The sequence below is a fragment of the Falco rusticolus genome, chromosome Z (genome assembly GCF_015220075.1).
Source record: "Falco rusticolus isolate bFalRus1 chromosome Z, bFalRus1.pri, whole genome shotgun sequence".
Lineage (NCBI taxonomy): Eukaryota > Metazoa > Chordata > Aves > Falconiformes > Falconidae > Falco > Falco rusticolus.
Window position 1 is genome coordinate 44,087,477 of NC_051210.1, and position 16,853 is coordinate 44,104,329.

At 37.3% G+C, this 16,853-nt stretch overlaps 1 protein-coding gene across 2 annotated transcripts in view; it reads left to right on the forward strand.

Moving 5' to 3' along the window:
• LOC119141218 (guanine nucleotide-binding protein G(q) subunit alpha) overlaps positions 1–16,853 on the forward strand; it is a 133,625-nt gene that overhangs the window by 97,045 nt on the left and 19,727 nt on the right. For both annotated transcript variants that reach the window (XM_037373225.1, XM_037373226.1), the window contains exons 4-5: positions 10,295–10,423; positions 11,424–11,553. In XM_037373225.1, the coding sequence (XP_037229122.1) occupies positions 10,295–10,423; positions 11,424–11,553 (259 nt within the window). The remainder of the gene's footprint in view (positions 1–10,294; positions 10,424–11,423; positions 11,554–16,853) is intronic.

A 16,853-nucleotide genomic window follows, 5' to 3' on the forward strand; every position in this document is an offset into this window, starting at 1 on the left:
GTATTTCTGCAAAATCTGTTTTAAATTAGTATTTGGAATCACTATATATGCGTCTTTAGAAGAGCCTCTTGTATATTTATGCTTGCAAGTAGTTTTTTCAGGTATGTAAGTCCAGTAAAAGCAATTAGCAGAAATAAGAGAAAAACTGTTCCAAAAATACAGTATGTATGTTTAGTACTAAAATACCCAAAGAGAATTTCCTTTGAATCCACATCATAAAGCAAGAAAACAAAATGTTTACAAGTTACTACTGGGATTCACAAGGCAGTAAGGCAGAAATAAGCACCCAGTGCCCATTTATTTGGTGAGTCTTAGTAATTTCTTCGGACTTGATATATAAACCAAAATGGTTTGTTGTCAGCCAGATTTCTTGGAAGCGTAGGTGTCAATATTTTTAAGCTTGTGTGTCGGTAATGTTACACGTTCTTTATTCAACCCTTGTGTAAGCCTCTTATCTTCTTAGTGTTTTCCCATGCTTCCAGTCTGTTCCCTGTATTGCCTCTTTCTGCCCATCAGTGTTACTATACATTGCCTTCCTAAATACCTTCCTCTGTACTTTCGTTTCTTTTGTTGTTTCTAAATTCTGTTTCTGTTTTTTAATATCACAGAATCACAGAATGGTCAGGGTTGGAAGGGGCTTCTGGAAAGCAGCTAGGTCAACCCCCTGCTAAAGCAGGTTCACCCACAGCAGGTTGCACAGAGTCACGTCCAGGCGGGTTTTGAATGTCTCCAGAGAAGGAGACTGCACAGCCTCTCTGGGCAGCCTGTCCCAGGGCTCTGTCACCCCCAAGGTAAAGAAGTTCTTCCTCATATTCAGATGGAACTTCTTCTGTTTCAGTTTGTGCCCGTATGTTATAATATATCCTGTGTGTTTCTACACTTACACATTCTGTCATCTTTTGATCTGTTTCGTCATTGTCTGCTACAATTTTGATGTTGTTATACCTGCTGCTAGTACCCTGGAAGCATATGTCAGATGTGTGTTTACCACAAGGGGTGAGGGTAGGGTCTAAGAAGGAAGATTTCCTGCATCATGGGAATTGGTTTGAACCTCTGGATGCTCAGCAGACACATTCCATTCTCTTCCCTTACCATTGGGTGCTCCAAAGGTTGTGTGTTCATTTTGATTTTAAAAGTGATTTCTAGACTTCTCTGAAGTAAAGTCAGGAACACTTCAGGTAAACAGAGATTATTCACTTCCCATATACATTACAGGGTGACTTAGCTGCTTACCACTAAACCACTTCCCTTTAAGATACCGTTCACAGTGTGAGACAGATGTAAACACACACCACACTGTAAGAGAGACAGTGGTCATAAGTGACATTTCACATTTATGTGATAACATACAGAATTAGGGTTGCAACTAGAATTTCTGGAGATTTCATCACCATTTTTCCCCAATATGAACTAAGGGCTTTCCCTTCATGAAGAAAAAGTAGGAGGTGTTTAGAACTGGGAAGTGTCTCAGAGTCTCGCTGGAAAACTTCCATCTTTCTCTGGCCCCAAGAAATGAAAGTCTTACGTCATTGTATACCTCCAACCAGGGACTTTCTAGTTGCCACACAGGCACTGAGGATATCTGTTTAGTTTCCCTTTCATGGCTGTGTTTTCTAACACTTTAGATAATTAAATATAGTTTTTCAACAAGTTCCTACCCCGCTGTGTTAACTGCCCCAGTTGGTATTTAATACCTTGCATTGTTACTATTTAATGCACTGCTTTATTAATTATACATGCCATGGTGTTACCTTACACACATGTAAGCCTTTGGGCTTCTTTTTCTGCATTTGCTGTCACCTTTAACAACTTACAGTTACACAACTATGCATATACGTGTGATCATGTGAACTGAGTTAGTTGGATAGCTAGTGCAGAAATGCAAATTCCATTTTTTTACATGTAATAAGAGCACTATGGTGTGACTTTGAGGACATCTTCAGAATATCACTGATTGATAACAAGGAACAAAGAGATTAATCCTAATGATGTCTTCTTCTTCATATTTCATCTTTTGTGAAACCGTTGCATGAATTGTAGTGCTTTAGTCATCTAGTAATTTTTTCATTATAGTATTCCATCTGAATTTGAAGTTTTTCATAACTTCAGCTGAACAATTAATTCCTTCATACCTGTCTGTTAAAAATAACATTTTGCTTCCATGTTCCACTTCTGAAACAGGTGCATTTCAGTGGAATTACTGTGTGCTAAGTAAGATGTGCCTAGAGGCACACCAGTGGAAAGATCAGTATAAGAATCCTAAGTTTTTACTACAGCAGTTTACTCCATTTGCTGGTATTGCCTCTAGCAATCAACATTCATTCTTTTATTTCATAAAGTTGTAGGGAACTCTTACAGTATCATGGGTCTGTGTGAGCCTTTCAGAAGGACTAATACTGTCCTAAATTGAGACCTGCTATGCAGCTGACACTGGGTATAGCAAATTATGAAAAACTGTCTATGTGATACCACTGTAACAGTCATTTGCTGAGGGTGAGAAAACCATATATTCATAAGATACATAAGTGCATCATTATTTAATAAACATTTTGGTACTACTTATTGATCCTTCTTCCCTACATTTGTAAATATGTTCTTGAAGGTTTTAAGGTTATATTTGGAGACTCTTTGTGTTGCAGAATGGTGGATTCTGCTTTTATGTATTCACATTTCACACAGCCTTATTTGTGTAAGGTTTGTGGTAAGATAAAAACAGCAAATAAAATTAAAAGTCTGAAGATTAAGATCAAGTACTAGCAGCAGAACAGTGCAGACCCTATTTTAGGTCTTAGGTATAGTCCCTGAATATAAAAGGAAGGTCTGAAGAGGGATGGGACATGAAATCTACTGCATACCAAAGCACTGCATCCTATAGAAAAACTGGAGATTATGCAACAGGGCTAGGGAAGTTCAGAAAGGGAAGTGGGGTTATATAAAGCAGTATACAGTATGTATTTCTTTCAAGATCCTTTTTCTCATGCAGTACTGAACACGTTTTTAATATCTGTAATTTTTAAAACATTTGCTATTAAGAAAAGTTTGCACAAGCATTTTTTATTTGATGACTTGCTTTTTTTAGCCATTGCTAAGATTGGCTTTTAGCCATGTAGGAAATTGAAGGAGACAGCTAGGTAGTATTTGGGTGGGATAAGGATAAAAACAGTACAGACTTTTTCCTACCTCGCTGCAAAGACCTGAGGTTTACAGTGTTTAGGTTAAGATTAGGTAGTTCTGGAAACTGGTAAGCGTGCCTCAACTTTCAGCTGGTGGTGTAGTGGTTCAGAAATGCAGACCTCTACAGAAATTCTGAAAAGGCAGCCAGTACTCGTTTACACTTAGCTTTGTTCACGGCTTGTGTTTGTACACTGAAAATTGATTCCATTTACTGTGCTGCTGCATGTTAGCAAAGAGGATGCTTGTGTCAGTTTATTCTGGCAGCTCTGTGAGGTAGGAAAGATCCTGCTACAGGAACTTTAACATTTTGCATATGTGGAGCTGAAAGACAAGCAAGTTGTATGTGTTTTCACAAATGCAGAAAAAGGCTTTTTCCTTTCAAAGATTGTTTTGCAGCACATGGTCAAAATTAGTGCTAGTAGCCCTATCACCCAGTTCAGTTTCTCAAAACAAACAAACAAAAAAACCTCCTACCCCCGCCAAAATGACACCAAACCCTAACAGCAGTATGAAGGTAGTGCCACTCAATTCCAGAATAGCCAGGCTCCAAAGGACAGAAATATATTAAATATATTATTTACATAGTTTGCCTAATTAGCCTTAGTCATACACTTCGGTTAGGGTTTTATTTTCACCTGCGCTGACACTATAGGTGTTGTACAGGGTCATACCTATGAACTACCCGAACTTTGAGGGAAATGCTTCTTTTTGTATGTGTGTGCATTAAACCTGAGCACTTTTAAGGTTGAAAAGATGTAAAAGTTTGTGGTTACTGTCATAACTGGAAAAAGTCAACCATGAGGTATCTGGCTGCTGTGGTTGAACACAGTGGAAACATTTGCATATGAAATGGTACTGGTGAGCCCGGCTTTTGCAGCTGTGGTTACACTGAAATCACCCAGCAAACTTTATCTTAACAAACTTTCTAGATTTTCTTCAGGTCATCCCTTCCCTCTTCCCCTGTACTCTCATTCTCCCCATATATATTTAAGAAATATTCAACATTGTTTGCTGACTGTGTAATTACCTCTTATCTCTGCATGTTTGGGTTTGTTTTAGAGATTTCTCTTGGAGTATTTCTGGTGTGCTGCCAGGCAGATCCCTTCTGATCACACAAAGCAGTGTGTTTCAGAGAGAGTTTGCTCCCCGGGGGCTTCTGTGCTCAAAAGGTCTTGCAGGCAGACTGCTGCTAAGCACAGGGTTTGTTGGTGTGGTGGTGAATATTGGTTGGATATCTTGCTACATCGGTTTTGCTGCTGAGTTTGGGAAGAGTTACTACGCAGTACTGGTGGATAGGGCAATGTCATTTTTACCCTTGGAAAGGGAAACGAGTTTGTTATAGATGGATGAAAGCTGTAGCTTTTCCACCCTTGTCTGTCTGTGCCTTAATGCCTTCTCTTCATTAATTAGGCTATACACTAAACTTAGTTTAAAGTTACAGAAATGATATTATGGAATTATTCCTGAGAAAATGCTACTTTATCAACTTATTATTTGCAACTAAAGTATGACCTCAAAGATGCTGGAAAATAGTAGGTCATGGCTAGAGGAGGGTGTTTGTTTGAAGTGCCTGCCCCGTGTTTCTTCACGTTGAAGGTACTTTAAGACCTCATTCGCTGAAAGTAAATTGAAGTAAGTTTTGATGGTCTGTCTTCGTTAGGTGATATAGCTGTGGGACTTGAATTAAGGCTGAATGTCGAGCTGCCAGTTCACAGTGACAGGGGTTATATTTAACTGCTTGAAGAAAGTTATTGGTTGAAACAATTCTGGTCTATTTATTAAGGTTGGGAGTCCCACGTCTTTGCGTGATTTCAGTATGAGAAAGGCATGCAGTAAAGCGCAGAGCCGGTCACTCTACTCCCATGATCCCAATCCTGCTGTTTATTTTGAAAAGTACCTTTGAAAGTGCTGTCTTCCTAAGGGCATCATTAGCACCTCCATAGCCTGGCTGCTTCCCTGAAGCTGGCTGCAGGCTTGGACCTTGTCACAGGTGATTAAAAGCATTAAAAATAAGTACCTCTCTCGGCCCTGCCTGGGAAACAGAAGTCTCCCTCTGCTTCTGGTCAGCAGGCTGTGCGGCGGTGGCAGGTTCTCCTGGCGGCAGGGGAGGGCCGCTGCCAGCAGCTCATCACACACTGGTGGCCCAGTAGTGCACCTTTTGCCTGTTGCTATAGCAACCTCCTGGGAAACCTCAGCAGCCACTAAAAATCATCTTTATAAAGCTAATTACCGGCGTAATTAATTTTTTAAACTTCATCTGTATTGTAGATGTACACAGACCTGTGTGGTTTGGTGCTTTTTTAAGAAGTAATTTTATCCAGTTTTCCCTCTTTTGTTCCTTTGTATAATGCCTGTGAGTAGGTGCTGTTTGGGTGAGACGCTGTACAACTGAAGTGTGTCTGTCTCATCAGAGAAAGACATTTCTTAGCAGGTGTAGAAATAAATTCAGAGTGCCATATAGTGTTGAGATCTAAATGGCTAGCTGCTACCCATACAGCTGAATTCCCTGTGGTCATGCTGGTGGTGACCCACTTTTGGACCAGCACTCAGGGCAGTTGCCAGTGTATTTCCAATATCTGTACCATTACGATTTTAAATTTTGAAGTTAATAAACTGAGGAAGTCATCTGTCTTGGGCAGTTGTTGGCAGCAATATTTTTGTGGAAGTTCGTGTCTATGACAAGTCTTGTGGTTTCTTTGCAAGAGTGCACGCATAGCCATTTCTAGTATATGCCAGAGAGTTAATTGCATTGCAAAGGCTGATTGCAGTATTTGTGCATACATTTTGAGCTGGGCACTTACCCTAAAATACCCTGTGCATATCTCCTATGTGCTTAAATTTCTTGTGCACAGGATTTCTTTGCCCAGGTGAGCAATGTATTTACCAGTATTTTGTTTAAGGATGATGCATGAGATAAATGCTTTAAGCCATAGTAAATAGGGTTTTTTAATAAGCAGATATGCAAAAAAGTCAGTAAAAATACTCATTTTCTTGCACTCCTCACCCATTCGAATTCAGGCTCCAGATACTTAACATAGTCCTGGCTTTGTAAGTTGTCTTCTGGTTGCAGATAAGCCATTGGAGGAAGTAACTCCACCCTGCTTTCCTGCTGGAGTTTATGGACTTCCCACACCCTAGGCTGTATCCATCAAATAAACTAGCTTAATTTGAGCAATTTCAGTAGTGTTTCTTCACTATTTCAAATCATTTTGACAGAAACGTGTTATCAGGCCATTGCACAAGTGAAAGAGCTGGCAGCGGGGGATGGGCAGAGATGCAGCTGGACTGGGGCTTGAGCCTGCACAGCTGAAAGTGGAAAGAATGAGCATTAGCTAGTTTGATGGTTTTATTCAAAGTTGCTGCTTGCTAAATTGATTTAAAAATAAATAAATTACTAGTTTAATAAGCTGTAGGGTGCTTAAAGCCTGTGCATGCAGTGCTGCATTCCCCCTGGTGATCAGAGAATTTCTTTAAACCCCAGCTTTCACGTGGGAAAAACAAAAGTTAAATTTCCAACCATTTTGGTATGAGGAAGATTTGAAAATATAAGACTTTATTATGGCAATTAGTTAAACTCTGATAAACCAAATAAATAAAATCTTAAATTGTCAGTGTTTCAGGAACAGCTACAATACTAATGTGTGAAAATTGTGTGTGCTGGTAGTATGCCTTTAAATACCCATATTCCATTTGTCTTTTAATGTAAATAGTCACCTGTATTCATTTACATATTCCCTCCCAGCATTTTGAAATAGTAAGTCAGCCCAGCAAATCACTTATTCACCCACCTCTCCTAATACAGTGCAAAAATCTGTTCTTGTGCTTCAAGAAGAGAAAGTGACTTGGTTTTTGTCTATGTAGTACTATGGATGTAGAAGTATGGCATTATGCAAGTAACACAAAAGTCATGATGATGTATTGAGCATAAGTGTGTGGATTCACTTCCACTGGCATTTTAGGAGGGTTGCATCTGACTGAAGAGAGACAAGACATTTCCACAATATATCAAAAATCTTCAGATGTGCTATAAAACAGTGCGTGCAATGGAAAAGAAATACCCTGGTGTCAATTCCAGTGATGTATGCTCTTACCCAAAGAGAACATTATTTTAATTAATTGTGTTACTTTGATTTAGAGGTTGTATGAATTTTAAGAGAGACTGAAGGAGTTTTTAGTGATTTTAGAGTATCTTGAAGAGAGCTTTGTGTTGCTGCTGCAGGCAAAGCTTTCAGTGTGATTTTCAGAAATTGTTCAAGCCCCTTGAAGCTGATGGCAGAATATGATGTTACGTATCCTTACATGGTAACAGGAGGTAGGTGTAACTGATCTGCAAAACTGTTAGCGTCGGTAGCAGAAAATATCCTGCTCCTTTGCTTCAGAGCAACAGTGCACAAAGTTCATTAAAATTTTCTGCTTAATAATTTAATTGACTATTTGCTGTATTCTCACAGCATGAAAATAGCAATAATAAAAGATCTAAAAGTGAGGTTGTGCAACAAATGGGACATTTTCATTTAAATAAATGGACACAATAATATGTTTGTTTATTAAGTTTTAAGTAAGAACGAAAAGTGGTAGGGGCTGAATGTCATTATTCAAAACCAAAAAATGCAGGATGTATTCTAAATTACTTTTGTTGGACTGTAGGTTCTGGTTATGATTTGTCAGTATCACAAAGATTGTCTTTTAAAAGATTTTTGTGTGTGCCATCTGTTTTCTGTGAGATACTTTTACTGGTTTTGACACCACTTCCTTTATTCTGGGTTTGAATGTATAATTCAGGACACTTCTTGGAGCCCAACATCCTTTGGTCTGTGAAGTGAGGGAAATCCAGGGAAAGAAACAGGAATCCGTAAGGATGCATAAGGACTCTTCTGTGGACTGTGTAGGTTCTGTAAGGTGCTATGGGTGAAAAGAGTGAGAAGCTTGCTCTTCAGTAATTGAGCAGAACTTGAGCAGAAATGAACAAGGATGAGGGAAAGATTACTATTTTTAAGGATAAATTAATGCTTCTGGAACTTAATGACATCAGTGGTTTGTGGTAGGACAAAAAAACCACTCCTTTGCCCTTTTAATGGTTTCCAGTAACACAAGTGAGATTTAACTATTTAATAATGTTCCTTTGCACTATGGCCTTCCAAAAATCAGCCAGATGTGCATTACAGCATGTCTTATTAAGTGTCCACTTACCTGTGGTGCAGAGGTGTGGTAACAGGCTCACGATGACTGCAGGCTGAAGCTTGCTAAAGAAACGCAACAAGATGATTGTGTAATGGGCCATCTAGCAATTCATTCAGTTAAAGTTCTGCTGCTCTTGTGAATACCACTGTAGCATGTAATGACCTGCAATGCTTCTTTGTACCCTTCCAGAATACAGTCACAAACCAAAACCAAAACCAGTTTTCTGGGGAGTGGGAGGGAAAAAGAATCAAGTTCAAGGTCTCTGTCAGTTTCTTGTTGTGGTGGTTATGAATTTCATTCACTTACACTTTTTTTTTCACCAACATATTGATGATGTGCTTCTCCATTCTGCTTTTTGTATGAAGCACATCAGGAAAGATGAAGTGCTGAAACCCACAAGCATTTTTCTTATTGGCAGAAACTAATCAGTGTTCTCAGAAAGTATTTGCAGAGTAGTAGCTCCTGAATTAGCTGAGGTATATGGTTCAATACAACTTTCTGATTGTGTGCAACTTTCTCACATACAATGTTTACTGTTGGATTAATCTTTCATGAATAAAATCATAGTGAGGGAGATTTGATAATGGTTTTGGCTCCCTCCTAGATCTAATAAATACGTCTGTATTTTTACTGTAAGGTGGAAATCAAACTGCTTTGTTTCTGTCATTGATCAGGATAGCTTTTTTCACTAGTTTGTTCAGAAGTCATTCAAAGCATCTGATTTGTTGTGTGGGTTATTTAAAAAGAGCACCTTCACTAATAACTACAAGGAAAAGAACATGTTCAGAGCTTAGCGATCATTTAATAAATTACAAGGCCATCACTCTCCTCCCCTAGAATGAATGAGGGCATCCATTGGTTAATTTATCTTCTCAGTGACTAACACTAGGTCAGTCTGTGCTGGGAGGTAACCAGACACCCCAGAACTCCATTTTCTGCAGTAGGCTTTCTCCCAGACATCTACCATGGGGAGAACGCAAGCTGCCTGATGCACTGATTTCATGAGATGTCCAGCTTCTGAACCCAAACAGGCTATCTCATACATATGGGTACATGCTTCTCTTTTGAAGCATCTTTTTTATGAGAATTAATTAAAACCTTCGGCACACTGGTGCTTTATGGTTGAAACCCACCATTAAGCAATTGCAGAATGCTTTTGTGTTGTAGTTAATGACCCTTTACAAGCCATTTTATAAGAACTTTGGGTTATTTGTTAACAGACTGGCATGTATTTCATGTACTGCAGGCTTATTAAATTAATCAGATGTTTCAGTGCGAATGCAGGACTTTCAGATGCCAGGCATCCCACTAAATAATCAGTGCTGCCTTCTGATAACAAGATCCGGAAATTTTTTTAATTTGTCAGTGGGTGGGGGTTTCCTTTTTTTAAAAAAAAATATTTAATCTCCAAACAGTACCATTTATCCTGCTATCACTTCCTAATTGATAATGATCTATTCCATAGGAGCTGACTATTGCTTAGGAGTTTCTTGTTTGTCTATCCATGCATTTATGTAGACAGTGCAAAATGAATATAAAGAAATATGTTACATATTCAAATAAACTGTGCAATTTTATATTTCTCACACATTTTATAATACTGTTTTTCTCTGAATTGCCTAGAATTATGTCATTGAAAACTTTGAATCTTTGGTGAATTTACATGTGAAAGCCAAGCAAACTTGTATGAAAAAAAAACCCACCAGGATAACAACGCTACCCTTTTGTAGAATTTATTTGAAGCTGTGGAAGTGTACAGGAAGAGAGGAAGGAGCACATTTTTATACTTTGTCCCCTCTTATGCCGATAATGCTCTTTCTTCTGTTGTACTTTTTCCTACCCCACAGTCCATTTCCATTCCCAAGTCTTCCTTTCTCTTTCCCTCAGTGGAATGATGGTGTCACTGTCTTGCATTCCTGTTGTTTCTCCCTGTCTATAGCTATCTTAATGATTTGGACCGCATAGCAGATGCCACCTATCTGCCAACTCAGCAAGATGTGCTCAGAGTTCGAGTCCCAACAACAGGGATCATTGAATATCCATTCGACCTACAAAGCGTCATTTTCAGGTAGAAAAGAAGGTTTTAAGACCCACTTGCTTTGCTTTGTTTCCTTTTACATTAGTAATATATAGGTATATAGGGCATTGGTTAAAACTGCATAAAAAGCAATTGTTCTATGTTTTAAAAAATAAGCTAATATTAAAGATGGGAAAAGGATGAAAGACAATTAGGTTTGTCTTTTTCTGAAGGTAGATAATACTGATAGTAAACCTGCAATTTATCTTTTCAATAATATGTATCAAAGTTTCACTGTGGAGTAATAATCTGAAAATACAACCATGTCCTCCTAATTCATGTAAATTATGGAATACAAAGTTATCACTTGTGTACTGATTTTCAGAGAGAGGTTACTTTCCTTCAGAGAGAAATCACCCTATGTGAGTGCAGTTGCTTAAAAAACTATAGAACTGCAGTTGCAAGTTGAACAGCTGTGTTTAGTTAAGCTTAGATGTGTGATGAAGTGAGAATACGCTGCGAGCAAATCTGAATTTTAATTTTGGCTATTAAAAAGCAAATCTGAATTTTAATTTTGGCTATTAAAAAGCAAATCTGAATTTTAATTTTGGCTATTAAAAATTCTAATAGATATATATTGTACTCTATTTTTCCTCTTAAAATGGGGCAGCTTTAACAAGTTGGTAATTTCACTTTGATAATTCAGGGGGAAAAAGGCAGACCACCATGTCTATTCTGTTCACATCTGTTTCTGCTGAATACACAGGGCATACATACATTGCCGAACCATGGCTCATGAGATGTTTATATCTCAGAAATCTGAGGGTTTTGAAACCCACAATAATTTAAATACAGGAAACACAGACTTAAAAGCAAATACAATTAACTGTCTAGTTACAACAGGTTCCATTAAATATCAATGAGAGAAATTATTTAGAAAAACAAACCAAACTGTGTTTTCAACTGAATTTTTGAATTTTGTCATTTTGTGTGTGTCTGTGTGTTTATGTGTTAAATTATTATGAAGTTGATGTGGATGTTAATTTTGCAGAATGGTGGATGTAGGAGGCCAACGATCAGAAAGAAGAAAATGGATACATTGCTTTGAAAACGTCACATCTATCATGTTCCTAGTAGCTCTTAGTGAATATGATCAAGTGCTTGTGGAGTCAGACAATGAGGTAAGAAAGCATCAGCAAAAAGCACTAGTTTTAAAGAAAAAGTAGCTTGACTTGTCCAGTCCCAGGTGTTTTTCAAATGCATCTATCAGCAGTCATACACAACTGCGGCCAGTGGAGTGACAAGCACCAGAGGGATCAAGAGGCGAGGAGGGGATCAGTCTTCAAATATGTCAGAGCTGATCTGCTCCGTGGATGATTCAAAGAAACCTATTTATTTTCTGTTGAAAGAGAATACAGTTGAATATACAGAAGTGCTCTTAGTGTAGCTGTTTGTGCAGTCAGTGTTTTTTGGCAGAGCCACAAAAATAGGCAGTGGAAATGAAGACAAAATTTATAGATTCTTTGCTAGAACACACCCTAATGTAGTAAACTTTGTGCCTTTGACTTAAAACATAGGAAGTATAATGTATTTTAAAAAAAAAAATACTAGAAGTAGGAAAGTAAATGAGCTGAGGGGGCAAAGCACACTAGTTCCAGCACTTTTAATGCTGTTTTAGACTGGGGAGATTATTTAATGTTTTTGTCTTTCTTGAGGACTGTTTTAAGTTATTGATGAAACTGTTATGATTTACTGTCACTGTCCTATGCAAGTCTTCTAACACATACTGACAGAAGTTAGGTGAAAAAAGAAAACAACTTCATGGCTGCGTACATGTTGATTTCAGTTTGAGAGAATGTTGGCATAACAAAGTAAAACGGGTGTCCCTGGACATTCATGTTTGTATACTGAACTTCATTCAGGCTTAATTTTTCAATAAATTATGGGAGCTGTGAAAGTCCTTACATTTATTGTCTTTCTGTAAAAGAAGAATATCGTTACATTAGTTATATAATCAGCTATATCATTCAAAGCTGAATTTACAAAAAATTTGATGCTGTGATCTGCACCGACTTCATCTCTTGTAATTTTGGAAGCTGGATATGTAGATAAAAAGAGAACACAGTCAGACTTGGCTCATTTCAAGCAAAGCCAGAAATGTCTGGTTCTGTCTTTCTCTGTTTGCATTATTCTTTTTTAACCACAAAGTCAACACAGAAGTATTAAGCATTTTAATTATACAAGTCAAAACAAAGTATCTTGGAAATCACATAAAGAAAAATCAGTTATGATGATTTTGAAATGTTGTTCTAACTATCCAAATTAAACTTTCAAACTTCTTGATGTTGGATATTTATCACTGTGTTTTCATACTGTGTTTCTCATAGGGAGAAGTTCTTGTAGGAACTGTCTCACAGGGAGAGGTTTACCAGGCTCTGGTTCCCTATTAAGTGTATCCTGTTCTAGCTCAGACCTTTGCTCTGGTATGTCAGCTTGGTTTGGTGTGACTTAGAGCATCCCTGCTGTAGAACATGGAGCGGTATTTTCATAGGCTGATTCAGTGGAATATACAACGCTCTGTGTTCTTGTATGCTGAAAGGGTTCGTGCGTTGGGAACTGAATAGAACATCTGACTGAAAATTTCCTTTATGTTTTGGGCTCTCCAGTGACAAGTGATGCCTAAACTTGTCATAGCTTTTCTGTAGCTACTTTTCAACTATGATGAAGAAGATCACTTGTAAAGCTGTTTTGATTTTTCTGTTTTTCACTTTTGAAACACTTTGTGGAGGCAAAAGCTGTAAAACTCCTTGTTTTGCAGATAGTTCTTCCACCTTGCTGCTAAACTGTTTGTTTCTCGTTAACAACAGTGGAAAACTTGTGAACCTTTTTGCATTTCAGTTTGAAATATGTTCATAACTTTAATTGCAACCAGGTTTTGTTTTAGTCATACGTACATACCCTAGGAGCACTTTCCAGCAGCCTTAGGCCTGTGTTACTCTAGCTCTGGGATGGATCCAGACTGTCTTAGAGCTAAGCACTATCTGGGCAGATTAGTTTTGGCTTTCAGCAAGCTGTAGCCTGACTGTCTAGATTTTGTTGTTATACTAGAGCACTGCTTTCTGCCCTTCCTTTTTCCTCCCCTGCATCCTTAAACATTGCAGTCCCAGAACACATGGGAGAAGAATGCGTTTATTTATTGTGTGTAAAGCAAAGCGTAGTTTGTCTGAATGTGGATGTAGCAGAAATATGGGAAAAGTTTTTAAATGTGTTGACACTCTGAATTAAGAAATTTACCCCCCAAATATATTTTTGTTCTTCACTGGGGTGGGACAAACTCAGTAGGGAAGACAGTAATTTAACTTGAAGACTTTGGTGATCAGCCAAGAGATACTTTTCACACTTACCTTTGAATTGTGAAACAGTATTCAAATTCTAGCACCAAAGTGACAGTGTGTGTAAATGCACTACTTTCTTTGTATGCATGCCATCAGTGTGATGCTGTGATAGAACCTAATCCTTCTTTGATCAGTGCACCTCTCATTGAAAGTAAAAGATCTGAGTCTACAGCTTGTAGTGTTCTGCTAGTCCCTTTGCATTGCTTTCATGGCCTGATTAAATAGTATGATTTTTGTAAGATGGCCTACTTTCCTTTTCTAATTAGTCCACTGCATGTTATTGCCTGAAGTCTGTTTGCTCGTAATATGTTTTTACAAAGAGAACTATACTTTTTAATCATCTGTGGCGTTCTTTTTAGTTAATACATTTTTCATTAATCTCGTTTTCATGAGTAAACATAAATCTGTAAGAATTATTATTTTCCATTTGGTGCATGTGTGTTTATATAACTGTTCATGATAATGAAACTGGTTTAGAGCCCTTAAGTGTCTTGATCTGTGTTTCAAAATGCAGTGCCTGATAGATTCTCAGTTGTAAATCCACTTTTACCTTCGTTTAGCTTATTCAAGAAAAATACATTTGGGTTATAAATCACATGAGGCTATACTAAACTGAGAGGCTTCGCTGGTGTCTTTCAAGGGCTTTTACTCACTGGATATATGTGGGATTGAGCTGGGGACTGTTTCTGTCTTCATGCCCGTGGAGGAGTTAGGTATTAAAAGCTCTCAGAAATACATTTTAACTACTCTAATGGTACATCATACAGAGAAAATAAGACTGAGTGTTGAGACTGCCTGTTAGTCAGAGTCCTGTGTAAGATGACACTTAAATGATAGATCCATGAAATTGCACTCCCATAGCAGAGATCTGCAGCCAAGTGGTTGGGGACTTTCATGAAGAAATGCATGCATAGCTGCCCAACTGTATTTTAACTATGATTCCTCTAACAGGCAATAATCAGAACCAACATTGTCTCTCCTTTCTTAAGTATGTGTCTAGATTGTACATAACTAAGCATCTGATTTCATTGCATAAATACAAAATGAGAAGAATTGGTAAGGACAGTATATTTAAACATATCTTTCAATAATTTCAGATGATGTACAGTTTTGAAATGCCTTTGTCTTCTTAAATACATAAAAAAGGATAGGTAGCTAACTGTTCCAAATTCTGCCCTTAATAAAACAGTAAGTCTGTCTAGATACGTTGGTGGAAATGAGGACAAAATTTGATCCAGAGGACATAATATACTAATTACATTAATAGTACTGTAAATTAAGTAAATCGTTCCTCAGTCTGATATGATGTGATGAAGGAGAACATGTTATAAGTTAAATTATCAGATATTTGACCTTTTCACTTTTTCAGAAAATTCTGACAGAATTAGAGGTGAGATGAAAAAATGAAGGAATCATCTCTCTGGTGAATTAATTTATAGTGTATTATGTCCTCAAGGTCAGGTTTTTGCTCTGAATTATACCAACAGATCTGGGGAAGTTTGCGGTTTTATCAAAAAGTGTTGTTTAGAACTTTTCTATTTTTAGAATCAACTTGTTTTCTTAAATAAAGGTTTTTTTCTAGATAAAGTATATTAGTCCATGTTCCAGGATATACTGCATTTAAATATGTATCACAGGTAGCTCTTCTAAACATATAAAATCTCATGGTCTTAGTGCAATAAATGCAAAAATGAGTTCCAGCTTTATAAGAGAACGAGTAACCACTTGCAGTTACTGAGGGACTAGAGACATCACAGTGTACCTGTAAAATCTGGTTTAATAAAAAAAACGGTTTTCATTATCTTTGCAGGGCTTAATGATTACTTGGAAATGGCAGAATGAAGGATGGTGTTTATTGATGCTTGTACGTGTTTTTTCTTCTACATTACTGCACTAAAAGTCTTAAGGCATATATGATTTCATATAGCTTGTACAGGTCTATGGTGGTTATGAAAATGTGAGCTATTTGTAGGTCAAGATCCTTCTTTTTCTGTGTTCCCGTAGGGAAAACAGAAAAGACAGGATACTATTTCCTCCGTTCAGCTAAATTAATGGATTGACAGGCTAAGTGAAATTTCAAAGTTTTCTAAACTATGAAAAAGCAAATGCTGTCTTTCCTGAAGTGTCGAGGCAGCAAAGCTACTGAGACATTGAACATCTTGAAGTATTCACTGATAAGATACAATTTTTAGAAGTAAATCAGTATGAGTATTCTGAACATCCATTGCACAAAATAAATCAGGGGGAGAATGCCAGTTTAGATTATTTTGGTTAGAGCTGATATGTAGAAGAATGGCTGCAGAAGCGTGGCCTTAGAATCTCTGAAGATCTGCACAATTCTAATTACAGGCCTATTCTAATACCAGGCCTGGATTGTGCAGATCTTCAGAGATTCTAAGGCCACGCTTCTGCAGCCATTCTTCTACACTGATACATTTTGGTTTAAAAAAAAAATAATATATGTGAAGTTTTAACAGGATTGGATATAAATATTGCTAGTATTTACAACTAAAGTTTTGTCTGCTTTGACCTCTGAGTACGGAATTTCACTAGTGCCCAGCATTATAAATACATAATATGTATCCTGTATTACATACAAATGTCTTACATCTCTATGCCTTAGGAAAGCAATGTTTTTTTAATTATTTTACTTGTTAAGCAATTTCTTTCCATTGATGAATGAAACCACGTATAAAAGAATTGTTAAAGTGTCTCTTCCTTTGTTAAAATGGTACCATTAATGTAACTTCAAAAACTTGTATTTCATAGGTGGTTTATTTGCTGGGTTTTCACTGACCTTGGAAAAAAACCAAGCAAATTTTACTGTTAAGTTGTAACTCATTTATATAACCTATCCAGACAGGTAGTTTGCAAGCTTTGTAAGACGTTAATTATTAAGAATCCTTATTGGTTATTTTTTTACCAGAAAAGGAGGAGATTCTTCTTAACTAGAATACTGATTTTTTTTAAAAAAGCTTTTGTTTCAAAGCTGTTGTTAAGCTTTTGGGGTTTTGTTTTTTAAAGCTTGTACTATGTCTTAATACATTATCTGGTTTAGCTGCAGCTAAAATTGTTAGTTTAAACGT